This window comes from Daphnia carinata, chromosome 10 (genome assembly GCF_022539665.2).
Source record: "Daphnia carinata strain CSIRO-1 chromosome 10, CSIRO_AGI_Dcar_HiC_V3, whole genome shotgun sequence".
NCBI lineage: Eukaryota > Metazoa > Arthropoda > Branchiopoda > Diplostraca > Daphniidae > Daphnia > Daphnia carinata.
Window position 1 is genome coordinate 5,162,783 of NC_081340.1, and position 20,382 is coordinate 5,183,164.

Genomic DNA, 20,382 nt, shown 5'->3' on the forward strand with positions numbered 1-20,382 from the left:
GCAAGCTAAAAAAAAAAAAAAAAAAGTTGACAAATGTAATGTGTAAACACAGCGAACACAGGCAATGAAAGACAAAATTTTTCAAAAAATATTTTATAAAAAAAATTTTATTGACAATTCTCTGCACACTAGAATTATTTTTGCAACTTTAAAAAGGCACAATAGCCCTTTCAAAAGTTGCCGTCAACCCAGGCAGGGGGAGACACTGCCTTGTTGACCCACCGGGGAGATTACCCGGTGATTGGCTAAGAGAAGCCGGAAGAAGAGCCGAAGATATGGAACATTTTTACTGGAGCGATTAACCTTTAGTTCGGATTTGTGGGTAGCCACGTCGCCCTCCGTGAACACATCATCGGACTAAGCGGCCAGCCCACGTCCCCTTTCCGGCCAGAGCCCTCCAAACCTCGGTATATGTTATTTTTAAATATACCGTACAGTAGGGGCATGACCCCCTACGGGCTTATTACGAGTCAAGGGGAAACGGGGCTACGGAAAGGAAGGGAGCCCAGATATGCACTTCAATTTTTGAATTTTAAATACCGTTTGGGGAATATGAATAAAGTGTAGGAATTCCGTGTTGTCCATCCAATCATCACAATTTATTCAACGTCTTGTCCCAAACCAAGAACATTTACAGAGCCAGCGTTACTTCTCACCTTTATTAAAAAAAACAAACATTAACTATTGAACAGAAAATTATGTAGGTTAGATATAGTTAGCAAAAAAGCTTCTTGTTTACTTACAAGTCCCTTTCTACGAAGATGAATTCAGGCTTTGAAAGGTTATTTCAAACTGCAACTTCAGGAAAACCATCCGACTCTATTACCAAATAAATCCAAGTTTCCCTGTGCCCTAGAAAATTTCTCGTGTTTAATTACAATGTTAATGCAATTCTAGACAAATCTCCTACCACATTGGAAATGACTTTTTCCCATCAAGCTGGTGCCAACATCAGTTCTTTAAATACAGCATATCAAACAAAATCTGTAAACAAAGCAGGAAGTAACCAGAACTTTTCAGTAAGCTATTAATGGCGTGGAATGCTGCACAACAAGTTTTCACCAAGAACTTGTGCTTTTACCTTTTAGAATTCAACTGCACATTGGTAACCATCCTAAGGAGAAAAAAGATTACGACAATATAGCACACTTGGCGATATCCTGGGATTCAGCAAAGCATTTCCAATTCGCGAGGCAACCATTATTATGGCAACCAAACTCGATATAGCCCCCTGACAACGAATAAATTGACAGTTCAGTAGAGTACTCAGTAACAAGCAATTCCTCCGCTAGATGTCTTCTAAATATAGGTACTTAAAAAAATTCACAATTTTTGGTTTCATAGTCACAAAAAAATACTTGTTGCAAATATGTTCGTTTTTGTTTCTGCAAGTGTAAATGGAGTCAATGTCAAGTGTTCCATGGCTATAAGGATAGGAGGTATTCAAAGTGCTAAAATAAATGTTTTATAGCATTAACCTAGAGAAAAAAGTTAACAATAGAATGGGCAACATTACCAACCAATCACCAGACAAGGAAAAAAATACTCTTCGAAGCAACTACAAAGCTACATGGCTGCCAATATGTACTGCTCCTATTTGTGATAACAATGTATGAAAGGTAGTATCAGCAAATGGTTTTATTGTTGTTTTGTTTCTAACCTAACCTTAAAATGCAAATCTCTCTTTTTCTTTTGTTAGTGATGAAGATGGAATTTTCTGTCCTACTTGTTTCTGTCATAGACTGTGGGGTCCACCGTTACAAAACTCTACATCATCAACAATCGTTTCTCACTGCTCAGAACCTGCAAATGTCGTGAATGAAAAAATTTTAATTAAAAATAATTTAAAATAGTTGTAACACCAAGCATTATTAAACAACTTGCCTAACTAAGGAAACCGCTGGAACCACAATGTTTGTCTCCACAATCCTGAAATGATTGAAATGACAAGCTTTCTTTTATTTCATTAATTCTAATTTTTAAAAAAGTACAAAGCCTAACTGCATGGTTGAGCAGTTTGGCTTGATGCCTTTTTTAAAAAGCAAGAAGGTAGCAATAACCATTATCTCAATGTGCCTGTTGTGCTTACTTTTAAGGACATGAGTTACCGTCCATGATAGCAAGCAAATAAATTCTTCTTGCGTTCATGGTATGAGATGAAAATAATGGCAAAGAATAATACAATAGTGGAATATGGAAGAATGATATTGCCACACATTTATGATCCTTCTTAATGGCCATCTGGCATGGAGATGAGAGAATGAGGGCCAAGGCACCACGTCTTGTTCACAACTTGTGATATTCCCTAAAATTTAGAAAGAAACAAACAATGACTCAGCATGAAAAGAATTACTTCTTATAGTTTATTCTTAATAATGTGCCATTCATTTTGTAATTTGAAAAGGAGTTTCGAATATCATTAGGTATTCTCAAATTAAAGTTTCTTGTGGAACAATGTTTTTGTTAGAATTAGAATCAATGTCTTTGGTTAACAACGTTTTCTTGACGAAACATTCACTCAAGTATTACTTTACCATTGCTGCCTGATGTGTCCAATATTTCGCCCGTCAGATGCACACCACATGTTTCACACACGACAATGAACTAGCAAATGGCAACTGATGGCGGTTCACAAAACTCAAGCAACGTTGCCACATATTTCAAAATGGGCGGCGAATTCAATTTAAGACACAACTTTTTAGTTTTCTCTCGCACAGGGAGATACTATGCAAAAACCAAATTAAAACAAGGAGATGGCTGGTTGTCTTTCGGGTTTACAATGGTAAGTTATGTATTGTTGGGAAAGATAAATTCATGTTGCGGCTCTCGTGCAGTAGGTCCACCAACATCAGTAACACACACACACACAATCCGTGCAAATTGTGAAATACTTAACCAACCGTACCAAAATCTGTATTTCTTCAAAATTATTTGGGCGTCGGTCAGAATGAAAATTGGACACAAAATTTAAAGAACAAAAAATTATAATCAAGTGAGCCTCAACGCATGGATAGGAACACGTAATGAGGTCAACTTGGGGAAAGAGGTACAGAAGTGAACCCAAAAGCAGAATAGAATCTGATATGTGAACAAATTATTCAATGGGTAAAAAATTATGGGTAAAACAAAAGAAAAACAAAATAGGTAATTCATTGATGGGTCTTGCTGTTAGATGTTTCTAGTACGTCGAGTACGTCGAGGTGGTGGTGGTGGCGATGAGGTATCCTCCTTAACAAGCTCAGGTTCGCTAGTTGTTTTCTTGCCATCACGTGTCCGTTTCGTGGCCGGCACGGCCGGAGGTTCATCCGCCATTGTTGCGGCAGATACTGTCGGGCCCTTCTTTTGTCGTGAACGTTTGGCGGCCGGTGCTTTCTCTTCCTCTTCTTTGGCTGTAGTGGCCAAAGTCTCAATGTCGGGGTCGCGTTCCAGCTGGACAGAGACTTTCTTCTCGGCCGGTGAAGCCGTCTTCCGCGCCGAACGGGTGGATCTGACTGGCGGATGCGCCGTTTCGGCCACGTCAAAATGAACTTTGAGTGCGCCCTTTGCGCGAGTAGATCGTCCACTTTTGACGGATGTGACTGGCGATCCATTGTTCGCCTCTGGCTCATCTGGCCCGTGATTGGCGTGGATGTCGGCAGCGTGTCCTTTGTCTTCGTGTAACATTTCTACATCATCCAATCCAGCAACGTATTTATTGGCTTTCGTTTCACCACGACGCCTTTTGCCTTCCGGCGCTTCCTTCTCCGGAACGGAGACACGTTTGACAGCACCTTGACGTGTTGTTTTCTTTGTCACCTCGACATCGGCTTTTATTGTTCATCTATAATAAGACAGTAAAACACCATTAGGCATAAAAACTCTTAATTCATACATATATTTCATACCTTACATGATTCGTGAGTTGATTGCTAGCATATTCTTCTGACAGACGCTTCGAAAGAGACATTTACGATTTTCGTTTACGCTCACCATGGATGCTGGTAGACTAGACATTTAAAGTTAAGACACTTTGCCCAATTCCAACAGTTTGATTCTTACTTGTAAGTTGTTATTGCACGAGAATGCAGCGGCGAAATCCGCCGTCTTTTTGCTGTCGACAAAAACGATAGTCTTGGCATCACCGAGATCGTGTAAAACTTCGATCAGCTTAACTCTCTTATCTCTTTTCGAGCACTGAAAAAACCACTGTTCAACATCCGGATTGGTGCCACCGACAATGCCTGTTGTGACGAATATGTAGTCTTCCATGTACGTCGCAGCCAGCGCTTCTACTTCATCTGGGAATGTAGCCGAAAATATACAACACGACGGATTCCCTACAGAGAAACAAATAGTATTACATCAGTCGAATTTCATACTCAAAAGCAATCGAGAACATATTTTCGGATTCACCGTTGGATGGTTGACAATTTTGTCAACATTCGGGCCGAAACCCATATCAAGCATTCGATCAGCTTCGTCCAAAATTTAAAACCTCACCCCTGAGAAGTCAAATACTCCACCGTCGAGAAAATCCTTGAATCGCCCCGCAGTCGCGACAAGAATATTGCACCCAGCTTGAAGATTTGACCGCTGATGGCTCGTGACAGTTCCTCCATATATAATCACAAACTTTAAAACCGAACTGTAGGAGAATTTACACGCCTCGCGGTGAATTTGAATGGCCAATTCACGAGTGGGTGCGACAATTACAACTTCTGGCTTTTGCCCCATGGCACGAGACGCAGCAGCAACACCTTGTTCTAACAATATGTTCAAAACCGGTACCAAGTACGCCGCCTGCATGAAAAAATGTAAAATTTTAGATGACTTAATCAACGAATATCACGAAGGGTTTGTTGAGTATCTTAGATGCAATTGGACCTTTTAGTAGTCGTAATTACTGGCGTGCCCACTCAAAATTACTTTTACTTCAATTTACCCAGTTCATACCGACCCATTTGAATCAAGTCAGTACGAGGGCATCAAGGTTTAAAAATTACACAGCGTTAATTAATTGGATTACTGTTTTGCTGGAGCCCGTGACAGCACAAGCAATTAAATCTCTTTTGGCAAGAATACCTGCAACTGAAGCTTTCTGAATAGGTGTTGGTTTTCTGTAGCCAGAATTTTTAATGTTTTGAAGTAGTAGTTGACGCAGGCCGGCTTCTTCGAATGGTGTTATGTATTGAGGTACATCTTTTCCTGTAACCTAAAGCAAACCCAATAGATATTTTTAAATCATAAAATACAGTTTCGAGAAATGGCTTACCTGAAGGACAACTTTAACAAAATTGTTAAAGCGTTCCCCACAGATGATGCCCTTAAACAGTTCGTTTTCATCGCATGTCACAGCTTCCAGAATGTATTGCCATGCAGCTTTCCATCTTCCGTCAATTCACTGAATAGATTCGGGCAGCCTTTCGAGGTGTGGCCAGCTTTATGACACTAGGGGTAAAACCATATTAAAGTAATCACACTAGGAATACAAGAAAACACTTACCTTGTGACCCTGGACAGAAAAAAATGTAAATCAAAATGAAACAAATTAGATTATATAGAGACCAAAACAAAGATGGATGTTTAATGTCGTTAATGTTGTGTGATACTACAATCTTAATCTTTGCGAAGACAACAAAATTTGTCCAACTCAAAATTATTCAAATATTAGTATCATCTATTGATTATTATCTATTGGTATCACTTATTAATCTATAAACATCTAGTAAGTCAGTGATCACAGATTAATATGGACAATTGGAAATTGAAATACATAATACATACCTACAACGTGAGTAGAAATCCCGATGATATTCCTGATCCATGCTGATCCATACACGAAACTTCTAAGTTTTCTAAAAAAAACTTAAATCGTGTCAAAACTTTAAATTGTTTTGCATATCTTTTATGTTTTCTCTCATTAGAGTACCTTGAAAAGCGTTAAAAAAATGAGTAAATTAAATGGCAACAATCGCAAAAGCCGTGAGGTCAAGAAGTAAAATCTAGCGAGGAAGGTAGACAGCAGACTGCACGCGTTAAGCCAATCAAGAAATATGCCTGAAAAAAAAAACTGCCCGATGAGCCACGGTTTAAGGCGCCTCATGTGGACGCAAAGGTCATTACGAGAAACTTTATCTGTCACAAATTAAATGTTTTCGAACAAATTTAAATTAATTATCAAAATCAAAATTGAACTTAAAAGAAACGGAAAAAAGCGTAATACTTGGGGAGACACACTTAAATTTCTTGCTCTTTTTTTTTATTTTATTCCAAAATGGAGTGTGATGACTTTTCGTTAAGGCCATCCAGCTTCTCCGGTACCACCAGGTTCTCATGTCTACCTGAACAATTCCAATGAGTGTCAGTTTTTGCCGAAAAAAATTTTAAGCCTCTGGGGGGCAATAGATTTTTCCCATTTTAAAACAGGACGATTTTGATGCAAAATGTTTCGAAGTACGAAATTATTATAACAAGATTATGATTGTTTTATTTATTTATTTTTTTTAATATTTTTTGTTTTATTATTAAGAAATGCCAGAGCGACACAGCTAGAAATTAAAAAATCAACCAACCAAAACCAATGTTTTGTGGATTGGTTTACAGCAGTGGATAGTTTTTTATGGTCAATCGTCGCAATACCAAAGCTTCAAGCGTAAAAACTTCTGGCTTTATGCGGTAGGCTTCATGAGTAGTAAGTCCAAAGTAGTGGATATCATACTCATATGCCAACTATTCTTCTAACTCACCTTTGTTCACCCATAGTTTTGCTGCATAATCTTCATTCATATTTGCTAATAGTTTACTCAAATGTTAGATAGATTAAGAGCTTCAAAATGGAAGGGAGCAGTTTGTCAATCCATATGGTCAAAAGTTATTCAGTACCAACTCAGGGTTTTGCTTCTTCCTTCACACAGCTTCTGCAATCATCTAGGAAACAAAAATAAAATACAGTGATAGTTGTTTCAATTTTGGATTGCACAAAGTGAAATTCGCTTGAAACGAAATATGCTTTAACTAAATAGAACATGGGAAATAACAGAAAAGAATTATCAAAGCCATCGCAAACCCATCCAATAAGGTCCTGTTGGACAAAATGAATCAGAAAATTGAACCTTACTAACTAGGTAAAGATAAACGTGATAAAGATAAATGCAGTTTCACGAACAAATCAAGGAATGGTAAATAGGAGAAATTCCTTGATGCCTTACAGCTTGAAGATATCACTGAAAATAATGAGATTTTCAGAACCTAGTTCTGTATTTAAAAAAAAAAACAGGAATTGTTGATTTGAATTAAAAATATCAATTGAAATTAACTAAATACCAAGCAACTAGGGCATATGGGGAGCTGCAGAACTTTAACCCAGACAATTTAGCAGGTGGAGTAGGTTTGTAAAAGATCATTGTTTCGCTGATGATTCAGACGAGCACTGGTGGTATGGAATTATGACCTCGTAATGCTTAAATGCCTGTTAATATGAAGAACACAGGAATTGCAGTACACAAGATATCGCCACACTGATTGTCAAAATCCCAATCAGGTTATCTAACAGTTATCCTGTCTACCAACAATTTTTTGTTGCAAAGTTTTAAATAATTTTAAATACGGCAAAAACGGATAAAACAGATGTGACCTAGAATTAAACGAGTGAAAAAAAACACTACCAAGCGAATATTTACATCTTGCATGTTGCAGCGACGAAACTCCGCATTCTAATGACATTCTCGCACTGTGGAAGTCAATATCAAAACTTTTCTCAATGTCCGACAGGCGGCCAATACAAGGTTGCTTTTTCTACCACGTAGTGACACCGTTGGAAACTGGCTTTGTATTATCTTACGAAAAGATTTTCTCTAAAAACAAATTTAATATATTTCCCTTTGTTTTACGTACATAATTAATGAATAGCTGGTTACTATTGAAGAGGACAGCCCCGTTAAGTTGGTCGAACTTTGAACTGAGATTGAAACAAAAAATAACCGAAAACCAATCTACGGTGTAAGTCTGAAAACTGAGTTTCAAGACCCCTGATAGCAACATTGTTGAAGCATTGGTTTACCTCCTTCAAGAATGTAAGCCAGGAATTCTAGAACTTGAATTATTAATTACTTAGGTGACCAAAGTAGGATTCATAGAATTGCCTTCAAAGGCAAAGATGTAACAATAGGTGGTAAGGTACAATCGTGACTCATAACAGAAATCAGCTAATATGTGATAATGACAATAAATTTACTGTGATGCCAAACTGCTTTTACACTGATGATGACCTAACCCATCCACAAGATATCACAAGTCTTAAACAAAGTAATCAAGTAGAAACATTTAACAGACAAACTTATGCGCCCAACTTCTAGACATTTTACTGTCTTTTGCAATTTGGGATTTTAATACAGTATGTGTACAAAGTATTTCATAATCTACGACAGGATAGCTTGTACGAAAAAAACTTCTCTTAAGGCAACCTTTTTACTGATGGAATAATTTTGTACGATGTGGGAGGGGAAATTGATTTTTGACATTGGGGGGGATGTAAGGATTCGAATTTAGAACTGTTGGCTACATGGACCGATGATCACCCACAGAGCTACCTAAATCGAATGTTCTAGTATACATTGTTATATGTAAGGTAATGTGAAAAACGTAGTTTTTCAAGGAATTATTTGTTTATCTGTCTAGCATTTATGTGTGGTTCTTACCTCGGCACAAATAATTCGTAATATAAAAAACCAGAAAAATTTTCCCCTCAGCCAAATGCCTCGATTTGTCGTCAGTTAACACGCAGACCGTGCACATTACGACTCGTCATCAATTTATCATCATCAGGTACTTATAAGACTTTAGGTAAGCGGCGGAGTTGAACACGGAGCCTACGTCACACGGAGCGCAGTCCATAACCATTACACCACCGACTATACATAATTTTTATGTCACTTTTGGTTTACTGAAATATCGCAAGGTAACTTACATATTCCATTTCGTTTTCGACAGGATTAGAACTGCTAAGTTAGAAATCTCTTTTCTAGCATTCGGTTACGCTGCGTTCTTCATTAAATAGTACATAACAATCGCTTTTAATACATCACAACAACATGTTCATTTATATTCATCATTCAGTGATCGACCAATAATCGAACGGCGGACTTCGCTGGTTCCAGCTCCGATTTCGTAGAGTTTTGCATCTCGCAAATAGCGTCCAGTGGGATAATCGTTTATGTATCCATTACCACCCAAGATTTGAATAGCGTCCAAAGCCATCTGCGTGGCTTTCTCTGCTGTATAGAGGATTATTCCAGCGCAATCTTTGTTGCTGGCATGACCACGATCACAAGCTCTAGCTACACTGTATAGATAGGAACGACAAGCACCGAGTGTCGTATACATATCTGCCATTTTCCCTTGGATCAACTGGAACTCCCCGATTCTTTTGCCAAATTGCTTGCGAATGTGAGCATATTCGAATGCCGTATCGCAGCACGCCTGCATAATACTTTACATGCACACAGAAAACAATTAGAACCTTGATTGGTAAAACGATGATATTAGCATTGTTACCCGACAGGTCCAGACGCTAAAACGAGTCGTTCAGACTCTAGTCCGCTCATTAGCACATAGACACCATGGTTAAGTTTTCCGAGAATATTGGAAGCTGGTACTTTGCAGTCCTCAAAAATTAGCTCACACGTGTTTGAGCCTCGCATTCCAAGTTTATCAAGTTTCTGGGCAGTACGGAAACCAGGCATATCTTTTTCAATAATAAATGCAGTTATTCCGTGCTGGGGTTTTGTATCACCAGTTCCTGTTTTGGCGTAGATAATGAGAACATCAGCGTCAGGTCCGTTTGTGATCCAGAACTTATTTCCATTCAAAATGTAGTAATCGCCTTTTTTTTCGGCTTTAGTTTTCATTGAAACGACGTCGGAACCCGAGCCAGGCTCAGACATGGCCAATGCTCCTATGTGGTCCCCCGAGCAGAGCTGTAAATCAAGAAAGAAAAATACCAATTAAAAGTTGGCTTATTCAAAATGAAACATATTAAGAATACCTTAGGAAGGTATTTCTTTTTTTGCTCTTCAGATCCATTACGGGAAATTTGATTGACACATAAGTTGGAATGAGCGCCATAACTCAGACCAATTGCTCCAGAAGCCCTTGAAATTTCTTCCATGATGATGCAATGGTCCAAGTAACCTCCATCACTTCCACCGTATTCTGATTTAGCAGTAATGCCCAATAATCCCAGGGAGCCACATTTCTTGTAAAACTCCTGCAATTTATAGATTTATATGAAAGACGAAGGTAAAAAACTGGAATGAAGCAAAATTGATAACTAAACTTTACAGATAAATCTAAGAATTGTGCTATGATGGATCAAAAAAGTTGTCTAGATTCCCTGATGTTCTTGTTACAGATTCAACCAATGAGAACTTATACTTTTTATCTTACTCTCATCTCTGGGTAAATATTCATTTTATCAATTTCATAGGCTTTCGGAGCAAGTTCTTTCTGCACAAAGTCAAACACCGTTTTCCTCAGCTGAAAAATTTGAGAAACAAAGAAAATATGGTTACTGACACTGTATTTAACAACAGGGAATGAGGAGCGTAGAATACCTGAATTTGTTCATCTGTTAAACCACTAATTATATCATCTATTGGATAATGCGTCATTTGGCGTTGCTGTGGGCAGGAAAATGTTGCAGCAACAGGAATTAATCTTCGATTTGGGCATCCTCGACTAACACTTGTAAGAAGGCGAGAAAATAGCAAACTCGACATAGCTCCAGATTCACTTTGATGTACTTCTAAGTTACTATCACAAATGCGTTTTATGATAGCGTAGCAGAATACTGCATCAGAAGTTTTTCCTTCAAATTAGTCGCTAGATGGCGTGGATGTCTGCAGTAGAAAGACAAATGTTTCCCGTTGTAAGAAGAATAAGTTCGACAAATAAGCTAGACCTTTCTAGAATTTTAAAAAACCTAGATAATGCAATAAAAATTAAGATATGGATTAGAAATTAATAAGGATTTTCGAAATTAAGTTCGGTTTCTAAATGGTTGGTGTTTTAATTAGCAGGAGGTAGATTGCGCTAGATGGCAGTGCACATCTCTATAAAAATATTGTAATAAATGGTAAAAACCAGACAACACGAATGGTTAATAAGAAAAAGTCGATCATTGACGTTTCGTACTCTTTTATTGTAAAAGAAAAATATTTCGGAAAATTTCCCTTCTATAGTAAAAAAAAAAAAAAAACAATAAAAAAATGTCTCTTTATACACCATCTATCACTTTGTATTGCAAACATAAGGCCAATATTTATAATACAGGAATGCCTACACGATGAAAAATGATACAACCAATAAGCTGACATTCGACTGTGAATTGAAAGTAAAACAAACAAACAATCAAACCTAATCATCATCGGTGCAATACGCTGCAAACGAGGGTATAGATGAGGGCAGTTAGAAAAGAAAAAGAAAACAACAACAATGAAAAAAAACACGATGCACGCACACACGAGATGGGGGGTCGTCCACAACAAAACACACGCTTACACACCTGCTGAATTCAATCAGCTGGGTTCCGATCCTTCTGACGTACAAGACAAAAAGGGAAAGAAAAAAAAAATTCATGATGAACAAACGGATTTTTGAGGGAAGTGTATGGGAGGGGGGGCTTCCATTTATGTACAATCTGCGCTTTGAATAATATGGTGAACCAAACTAAAAACAACATAAGGCCGAGACCATTTTTTTTTGTTTGTTTTGTTTTGTTAGAAAAAGACAGAAGAGGGAATGGCGTGAGTTGTGTGAGGGAGGTAGAAGAGAGAGAGATTGGGGGGGCTCCGTCTGATGAGGAAAACGAAAAAAAAAAAAAAAAACAGAAAAAAAAATTTCTAAATTCAATTTCAGGTTTTCCAGGTGGGAGGAAATGCAAAAGATGAAATTCGTGCTGCCTTCCCTAGTTTTTTGCTTTTTCTTCATCTTCGGACAAGTTGATTCTTGAGGCGATTTTCATCTCTTTTTTTTTTTTCTCTTTTTCCCACAGTTTGTGTATTTCCGCTAATGATTTGGTAATCTTTTTATAAGCTCGTTTGAAATGAATTCTTTGTCTCTCTTTCTCTCTGGTGGTAATAAAATACTACACCGTATTTTATTATTGTTATTTTTTTTTTAATGAAATAAAAGAGCTCCTCCACTATATCACATAATAGGCCCTTACCCCTCCCCTTCAAATTTCACGAGTATTTCGACGACCCAATTATTTGTTTGTCAAATAGACGCCATTAACAAGAAGAGAAAAAAAAACAGCTAAACAATAAGAGAACTACTCCGAGTCTAAGAGAGAGAGATATAAAGAGAAAAGAAGCCTGGTTTCCTGTTTAATATGAATGCAACGTCGCTTCAAATCCAACACACTCACACACACACACACACACACACACACACACACAATCACACGAACGAACCAAAAAGTCACAACATGAAAATGGGGGGAGGGAAGATATAAAGATATTCAAATAGGGGAAAAAAAAAACATACTTATCCCTCCCGCGTTCGCGCGATCTCAATCATTCATAAAGAAAGACACGGGAAGAAAAAAAACAAAAAAAACAAATCAGACACACACGGCAAAAGTACTCGGGTGATGGATGATTGTCCGCAAACATACGTAAACGCATTCATACAAATACATACACACGCGAAAATTTCACACGGGAGAATTTTGATGAATATTGAAAAAAAAAAAATATGTATAAAAAATGCGAAAAAAAAATCGATAAAATCCTTAATTTTTTTTTTTTTTTTTGTTTCTTTTTGCTTTTTTGCTTTTTTTTGTTTTTTGTTTTCTTTTTGCAGTTTGAAAGAGACCGGAGTGGAAGAAAAAAAAAACGGGAAAGAAAGATATACACATGACATTTACAATCAAAAATTGTCGAGTGGTTGTTCCGAAATCGAAAAAAAAAAAAATACATATCAGGAGACAAGAGAGTGTGAGGGGAGGAAGAAGGATTTATAAGAGCACGCGAAAAATGGGTTGTCCTCCCCCCTGCTCCTCAAATATTCTAATGGGATTTTTTTTTTTTTGAAAGGTGTGTAAAAACCTCTTGTTGATTGGCACGAGAAAAATTGTGTTTTCATTTTTGTAATTTTTTTTTATCTATTTTTTTTTTTTTTTTCATCATTCATTTTTGCTTTTCTTTATTATTATAATTTTTTGTTGTTTTTCAACGACGAGGATGAAAAGAATTGGTTTTCAAAAATTGGCGCGTTCCCGGTCATCCGTCCCACAGTACACACCGAGAGAGTCGAAGAGGTCGAGGAATAATGAAAAAAAAAAAAAAAAAAAATTGTATATCGAACCAACGATGAAAATTAATTTTTGTTTTTTGCTGTGTGTGTGTGAAAATCTCTTTCCGTTTTGAATGTTAAAAAAAAGGGGGGAGGGATACGGTTAGATGGGAAGAGAAATTGTGTTGACGGTGAAACTCTCGCGTTTCGTTGGATATTTCTCGAAAAACAAAACCCATTCGTTTCCAAGTTTGCGGAGGATTACGAAACGACTTACATAATCGGAGACGAAAAAGGTGAGAAAAAAAAAATTTAATAGAATAAACAACCCTGTTGAACCTGAGGTCACGCCCATCATCAGCACCTTCAGCTATTGTTGTTATTTTGTGTTTCTTTTGTTTTATAAACAAAAACTTGTAAAAATAAAGAACCTCTCGAGAAAATTCAAAAACCATCCATAGAATTACCCGCTAGATGGCTCTTCTTTTCTCGACCAACTGCCAACGGGGAGGAAGAGGGAGAGCGCTAATTTTTTTTTTTTTTTTTTACAAGGGAGGAAGTGAAGAAACGATTTCATTTGCCATTGAGCAAAATAAAATCTCGGTTTTTTTTTTTCCTATTGTGTCATATTTCATTAAAAATCGACCAGGGAGCGAGGAGGCCCGCGCCACAAGTTCTGTTGAATTCTGGCGTTGAAAAAAAAAAAGCCAATGGAAGATGCGGATGGGTGGGGAGGAAATATAGTTGTGTGATCAGGTGACACTAACAATAGCGTGCGAATTGGTATCGGAGGCTTTGCTGACAGACGAATGCGCCTTGTCCTTATTGCTGTTACTGCTGCACTGGCCCGTCAGCTGATTGACACTCAACGGATTGTTGATGTCGTGCGGATTCGTGCCGATCGGATGCCGATGCGGAAGGTTGGCCGGCGGTAGCAGCAGCCCGTGGTGGTTGTGTTGCTGCTGCTGCTGCTGCTGGTGGTGTTGGTGGTGGTGATGCGAAGAGTTCTGCTGTTGTTGCTGGCCCGCCGCAGACGGCGCCGGATGGAGCGGGTGATGATGAGAATGATGGTGGTGATGAACAGAGTGATGAGAATGACCCGATCCGGACGGACTAGGCCCTGGCAACATGTTGTACAAGCCGAAAGGTAGACTCGGGGTGCTCCCGTTGCCGGAAGAGGAGGACGACGAGGACGAGGACGAAGCGGCCGAGAGGCTCGTCTGCGCCGTAATGAGCGAAGACTTGCCGATGATGCCGATGATGGCGTCGTGTCCGCCCACGCCGCCGCCCGTCGTGTAGCTGGCCGAAGACGGTGTGGCCGGCGACGGCGTCAAAGGGCAGGGCGAGGCCAGGCTCGTACTGGGACTAGGTAGGATGGCCGGACTGGCAAGTGAGGACAGGCTCAGACCAGGACTCGAGAGTCCCAAATCCGATGCCGAGGTGGCTCCTCCATCATCATCATCCGCTGCGGCATCAGAGTCGCTGCTGGCGTCATCGTCGTCGACCTTAGAGTCGGGTGAACGCGTTTCGCCTACGCTTCCCGCGCTCCCCAAATTGTCCTCCGAGTGGTCAGCCTCGTCGGCGCCGTCCATGTAACGAATGCACTTTTTCTTCCTCCTGTAAGGCAAACAATTCCGGCCAAGGGGAAATGAGAAAAAAAAAAATAAAATAAAATAAAAGAAACACATTTTAGATCGTTGTTTGTCAGAACTTGGCATCAAACTTAAAAAAGAATCAAAACAGGAAAAAAAATAAAGAAATAAAGAAATAAAACATGTTGATACGACGGTGTGAAATAATGACGGGCAACTACATCATAAATACAGTGGGGAGAACAACAGAGCCAGGGAGTAAAAAAAAAAAACAAAAACAAAAACAAAAAATTAAATAAACAAGCGTACAACAATCATTTAAAAAATAATAATGTCAGACAATTTGGAAACAAGGAGGAAAACGAATGCGTCATGCGTTTCCAGGAGAAACAGATTTTTGCTGGAGAAGAGAAAAATAGATCCGTCGAATTACAAGAAGAAGAACCTAAAAATTAAAATCTTTTTTTTTTCTTTTTCTGACATTAAAAAATCAATCAATAAAAAAAAAGAATCTCATACAAAACGTGAAACGAATTAAGAGAAATAAAATATGCAACTTAAAAAAAAAAAAAACGTGTCGGTCTAGAAGAGGGAGGACAACCGGAATAACAAAAAACAACAAACAGACCAAACATAATCCAAACAAAAAAAAAAAAAAAAAACCTAATGAAAAATAAATAAATAATAACGAATCGAAAAAAAAAAAAAAAAAAAAAAATGATCACGAGATGAGTTTGCACGGTCAAAAAAGATTCCAACACCTTGTCAAAATTTGTTGTGTGCCGGTCGATGATGTGTCGTTTCTCGCGTCGCTTCTATTATTCTAATTATGTTCTCTTTTGTTTTTTTTTGTTTGTGGGAGGACGATATGAGGGGAAACGGAAGAGAAATTCATCACTTGAAAAGAATTAAACGGTCCGTCTCTTCTTTTAATCTTTTCATCTTAAAAAAAAAAAAAAACATTTTTGTCGTTGGGTTCCTTTTCTAAAAAATCTTCTGTTTTCTAATTTTTTTTTTTTTTTTTTTTTTGTGTGTGTGTTTTGGTCATTTTCCAAAATGAGATGCGACGATTTCTCTTCTATTACAGGTTGACGTAGGTAGGCTCTTGCGGCGACAGCTGGTTGATGAGCGTCGCCGCCGCCAGAACGGAATCTTCGACCGATGACGACAGATCAAACTGATGGTGATGTTGCGTCTGCTGATGCAGGAGATGATTCAAATGATGCAGGGACTGTTGCTGTGTGTGCGCAGAGTCCACTAATGTCGTGTTGCCACTCTGCTGTTGCTGCTGTTTCATATGGTTGTTGAAATTCTCCAGCGACAGGCCGGCAAAGTGGGCCATGGCTCCGTAATTGAAGGCCGCTGCCGCTGCTGCTGCTGCAGCCGCCGCAGCCGACGTCGGGGGTAAGACGAGGACGCTGGCGGAGCTGCCACCGCGACCGCTTCCAGCGTGATGATCGCCGTAATGATGAGCCGCAATGCCATTGGCTGTTTGTCTGCTGTTGTTGATGCTCGTCGTGTTGTTGTGGTTGACTGGCGTTGTAGACTGCGATGGCGGATGAACCGGCGTTGTCATCACTGGAACAATTGGCGACGGCACCGATGTGTTGTCAGTCGAACGCGAATGTCCGGGACTTTAAACATTTTTTTTTTGTGTGTGTGTTCGGCCGCAGGTGATGGTTGGACAATTTTTTTGTTTACAAGTTGTAGTTTACATATTGTGTTTGTTTTTTTTTTAAATATTTCGATACTCAAAATAGATTTGCATCAGCGTGTCTGCCAATGGGCGTCAAGTTAAACACGTCGTAAAGTGAATGGCTTTGAAAATTTTTGAATAAAAGTGACGTGTCTTGACGTTGGGGCAGACACACTGCACATTTTCTGACGTGCAAACACACACGACTTGAGAATCAAACAATTCTTTCCTTTAAAATTGACTTTCAAAAAAATATATAGATATAAATCTAGAAAATGAAATTGAACAGAATGAAAACTAAAAAAAAAAAACTAAAAATAAAAATAAACTAAGAAAAGAAAAAAAAAAACGATACAGAAGATTAGGATTCTACGAAGGAGTTGGGTTTAGGTTTTTGGGGGTCTAGTGATTATCGACACGACGACGAGTAAAATCACCGACGGAATTTCAAAGAATAATAGGAAAAATAAAGAGTTACAAAACTAATAAAATCTTGTGTCCACACACACAAACACACAGACGAAATCAAAAAGACGGACAAATCAAAAGAAAAAACAAAAACAAAATGATATCGTAACAAAAAGAAATAAAATAAAAGGGGGTAGGAGAAGGACAACAACAACAAAGAAAAAAAAAACTCATCAAAAGTTATAATTATAATAACAAGGTCAACTTCTTTTTTTTTTTTTGTTTTCTTTCCATGATAATGTGTGGTGATTACAATGAAAATTATTCACAGAAACGAAAATAAAAAGAAAATGTTTTGCTTCTACAATAAATTCCGAAATTAAAAAATAGGAAGAAAACAAAGAATGAAAGAAAAAAAAAAAAATAGTCAGATTGGGTTTACCTGCAAGGTTTGCACCACTGACTCTGCTGGTCGAGGCCGTATCGCGCCCGGCATTTCTTCATGTTGTTTCCTGCGTGATTGTTGCGCGTCGCACCAGAAGAAGAGCAAACAGCAACGAGAAATAAAAGAAAAAAAATACATTTAAGCCATCAATTTCATCATAATTGCTTAAAAAAAAAAAAAAAAAAAAAATAATATTTGTTCAAGATTTGAAAAGGACAGCATGTAAAAGTGGTTTGTGTGTTAGGATTTAGGAAATAGATAGTTGAAAGGATTAAGAAAATTAATTTTTAAAAAAGAGATGGTTAGGGAAAATAGCGTGTCGGGAATTCGTGTGAACTTGTGTGTGTGTGTGTCTGGTAAAATAAAAAATTAATTTGAAGTCTTTAGTTAGAGAACGAAACTACGGCCGTGACGGACATATTCTAAAAGGCATACTAAAACACAAAATGAATAGACAGCCATTGTGCATGCATATCTAAACAGCAGTAGCTGAAACGACTGTTTTTTTAAAGAAAAATGCATATTATGGAAGAATAAACGCTGGAAAAATAACTGACAAGTAATTTCTATGAAATGTCTCGTGTGTTGAATTAGTGTTACATCTAGCGTCAGGTATATGTGTGTGTGTGGGAGATAATGGCGGCGCGGTGAGGTCGAAAACAAAACAATAAAGAATACCGTAACAAGGGATGAAAACAAAACGAGATGACTACAAACAAACACACGGGGAGAGAGTGTGGGACTAGAAAATTGGATCATTTTTTTTTTTTTTTTTTTAAAGCTAATAGTGACCATGAATTCTACCGTGATGGAAGGGGATCGATTCCTGTTTTGCTTGTCTGGTCATTAACAATTGAAAATCGCACCATTTCAAAAAAAAAAAAAAACTAAATCCTGAGGATTTAAAAAAAACAAACATAACAATAGTGAACAACAAAACGAAAACCAGTGCCAAAACAAAAACAAAAAAACACAAAAGAAGATGGAAAAAAAAAAAAAATCGTGGTGCAACAACAGTTCAGGTGGCCCCCAAATGGAACAAATAAGAAAACACGACCAGAAAAAAAAAAAAAAAAAAGAAAAACCACACACAGACACAAACAAAGAGCAAAAAAAAAAAAAAAAAAAAAAAAAAAACTTAAAAGGTTGGGGGGCTACACACAAAAAGAACGGACAAATAACAAGAATCAAACGAAAAAAAAAAAAAAAAAGATTCTTTTTTTTTTTCGCTCTGAAAAGCATCAAGACAAGGAAAAAATGTTGTAACTACTACTGTACAGAAAGAGACTATACACGCAGAGACTATGTAGTTAAGAAAAGACTAAAGGCGATGGGGGAATGATTCACGACCGTATACAATCAAAGGTGAGTGCCAGGTAAAAATAAAAAAAAAAATAATTTTTTTTTTTTTTTTAAACGAATAAAATAAAAACAAGTCGAAGCTGCTGCATCAAGGCTATGAGTTTTTCTTTCGTTCTACATCGCGCTTTTTATCTCTTTTTTCAGTTGGATATAAAAAGACTTTTAGAAATCTTAAGGGAGAGAGAGAGAGAGAGAGAAAAACTATTTAATGCTAAACGAAAGAAGCCGAGAAGAACTGGTTTCCGTGACGGAGCGCACTCAATCCCGCTTCGTTTTATATCGAAAGGAGAGTTGAGTGGAAAAGAAGGGGGAGGGGATAATGTATAGGGAGGAAACACAAGAACGAGAGAGAGAGAGAGAGAGAGAGAAAGAGAGAAAAAAATCAAATTCAAACAGGGGGAAATCAAATGGAAATAAATAAATTAGAGAGGAGAAAAAATGATAATAAGTGGGTAAGAGAAAAGGAGTGGGCGGACAGGTACGGTGATGGCTTGTGTTGGCTGCGCGCGGTTCATTTTTTTTTTTTTTTTACTTAAACAAATTTTTACTTTTGTACAATCCCAAAAAGAAAACAAAACGAAAAAAAAAATAGGGGAAAATGAAATAAAAGAGAGGCAATGTCCGAACGATCAGCAAAATAAAAATGAAATAATAATTTTAAAAAATAGGATATTCTTTTAAAATGAAATCAAATATTTTTTTTTTTTTTTGGGATTTTGGTTTTTGGTGATGGTGGTAGTGACGGTGGTGTGTTTGTGTTTTTTTTTTTTTTTTTTTTTTTCAATTACCTCCGGCCTCGCTCGGTTTCTCCCGCCTTCGTTTCCTCTTCTTTCCCTGGGCGTAATTATCACGAGCCGTCCAGCCAGGATGCAGCTGCATGTGGACCTGCCGCTCTTTGCGTGCTAGCTCATAGTACTTGGACTGCTCCTCGCGGCCGAGAGCGTGCCACTGGGGTTCGACGAAAAGCCCGCGAAGATGTTTTGGATTTTTGTTCGTGTTTTTTTTTTTTTCCCAAATTTCAAACGCATCGACATTTGTCCGGTTGTTTTTTTTTGTTTGTTTGTTTGTTTGGTTTGTTGGTATTTTGTTGCAGCGATGATCGTTTTTTTTTTTTGGAGATGTTTTTGGAGGATAAGGTGGGGGGGGGGGGGGGTGAAAGGATGGCGTGTGTCCAAAAAAGAAAAACAAAAGGTAGATCGGTCACAGAGGGACGAATGATATAATAAAAAAATATGCAACAGCGCAATTTTCGTGCGTTGTTCATAGTGGAAAACGATTGGTCACGTCATCAACCAATCGGGGGGAAAAAAAAAATAAAGAAAATAATTTTTCAACATAAATCAAACGGACAGGTGGGAGGGAGGAACAAACACAAGGAAAATAAAAAAAAAAAAAGATGGGAGAGAAAAAGAGAACCAAAGAACCGATCATTGATAAAGGAAATCGTGGGTTTTTTTTTTTGTTCAGGTTGCAATATTGCAGGATTTTTTTTTTTTTTACGTAAAAGGTTCCAGGAAATTTGGAATAAAGAGGTCATAGATCGGGAAAAGAGACAAATAAAAAAGAAAATAAAAGAGGATAGTTAGTTTTTGATGTACGTTCCATCA

At 37.9% G+C, this 20,382-nt stretch overlaps 3 protein-coding genes and 4 long non-coding RNA genes across 8 annotated transcripts in view; 1 reads left to right on the top strand and 6 right to left on the bottom strand.

Annotated features, from left to right (window-relative positions):
- Positions 1-20,382, bottom strand: part of LOC130695944 (cysteine-rich protein 1-like) — a 96,862-nt gene that overhangs the window by 50,271 nt on the left and 26,209 nt on the right. Inside the window, exon 5 of one of the 2 annotated variants that reach the window (XM_059497175.1) lies at positions 17,173-17,183. The exons of the other annotated variant lie outside the window; for it this stretch is intronic. The gene's annotated coding sequence lies outside the window, so the exon portion shown is untranslated. Of the gene's footprint in view, positions 1-17,172; positions 17,184-20,382 lie in introns of those variants that run through there. 2 annotated transcript variants of the gene reach the window in all.
- Positions 161-1,799, bottom strand: LOC130696114 (uncharacterized). Its single transcript, XR_009421924.1, has 6 exons — positions 1,666-1,799; positions 1,517-1,593; positions 1,082-1,451; positions 911-984; positions 744-852; positions 161-656 (listed from the first exon to the last, which is right to left on the bottom strand). It is a non-coding gene; the product is annotated as an uncharacterized LOC130696114 (long non-coding RNA).
- Positions 1,229-1,904, top strand: LOC130696120 (uncharacterized). The gene is made up of 3 exons (XR_009002562.2): positions 1,229-1,439; positions 1,492-1,619; positions 1,700-1,904. It is a non-coding gene; the product is annotated as an uncharacterized LOC130696120 (long non-coding RNA).
- LOC130696121 (uncharacterized) lies at positions 1,884-2,598 on the bottom strand. Its single transcript, XR_009002563.1, has 3 exons — positions 2,535-2,598; positions 2,090-2,305; positions 1,884-1,929 (listed from the first exon to the last, which is right to left on the bottom strand). It is a non-coding gene; the product is annotated as an uncharacterized LOC130696121 (long non-coding RNA).
- Positions 4,045-5,423, bottom strand: LOC130696119 (uncharacterized). The gene is made up of 3 exons (XR_009421914.1): positions 5,252-5,423; positions 5,062-5,191; positions 4,045-4,779 (listed from the first exon to the last, which is right to left on the bottom strand). It is a non-coding gene; the product is annotated as an uncharacterized LOC130696119 (long non-coding RNA).
- LOC130696102 (isovaleryl-CoA dehydrogenase, mitochondrial-like) lies at positions 8,995-10,805 on the bottom strand. The gene is made up of 5 exons (XM_057519182.2): positions 10,590-10,805; positions 10,423-10,512; positions 10,022-10,243; positions 9,532-9,953; positions 8,995-9,466 (listed from the first exon to the last, which is right to left on the bottom strand). The coding sequence occupies exons 1-5, from the start codon at positions 10,752-10,754 to the stop codon at positions 9,073-9,075; spliced, it is 1,293 nt and encodes a 430-aa protein (XP_057375165.1). The 5' UTR covers positions 10,755-10,805; the 3' UTR covers positions 8,995-9,072.
- LOC130696111 (protein pangolin, isoforms A/H/I/S-like) overlaps positions 11,251-20,382 on the bottom strand; it is a 29,932-nt gene continuing 20,800 nt past the window's right edge. Inside the window, exons 11-12 of the mRNA XM_057519190.2 lie at positions 17,411-17,480; positions 11,251-14,889 (exon numbers count right to left, since the gene is read on the bottom strand). Coding sequence (XP_057375173.1) covers positions 14,025-14,889; positions 17,411-17,480 — 935 coding nt within the window. The 3' untranslated portion in view covers positions 11,251-14,024. The remainder of the gene's footprint in view (positions 14,890-17,410; positions 17,481-20,382) is intronic.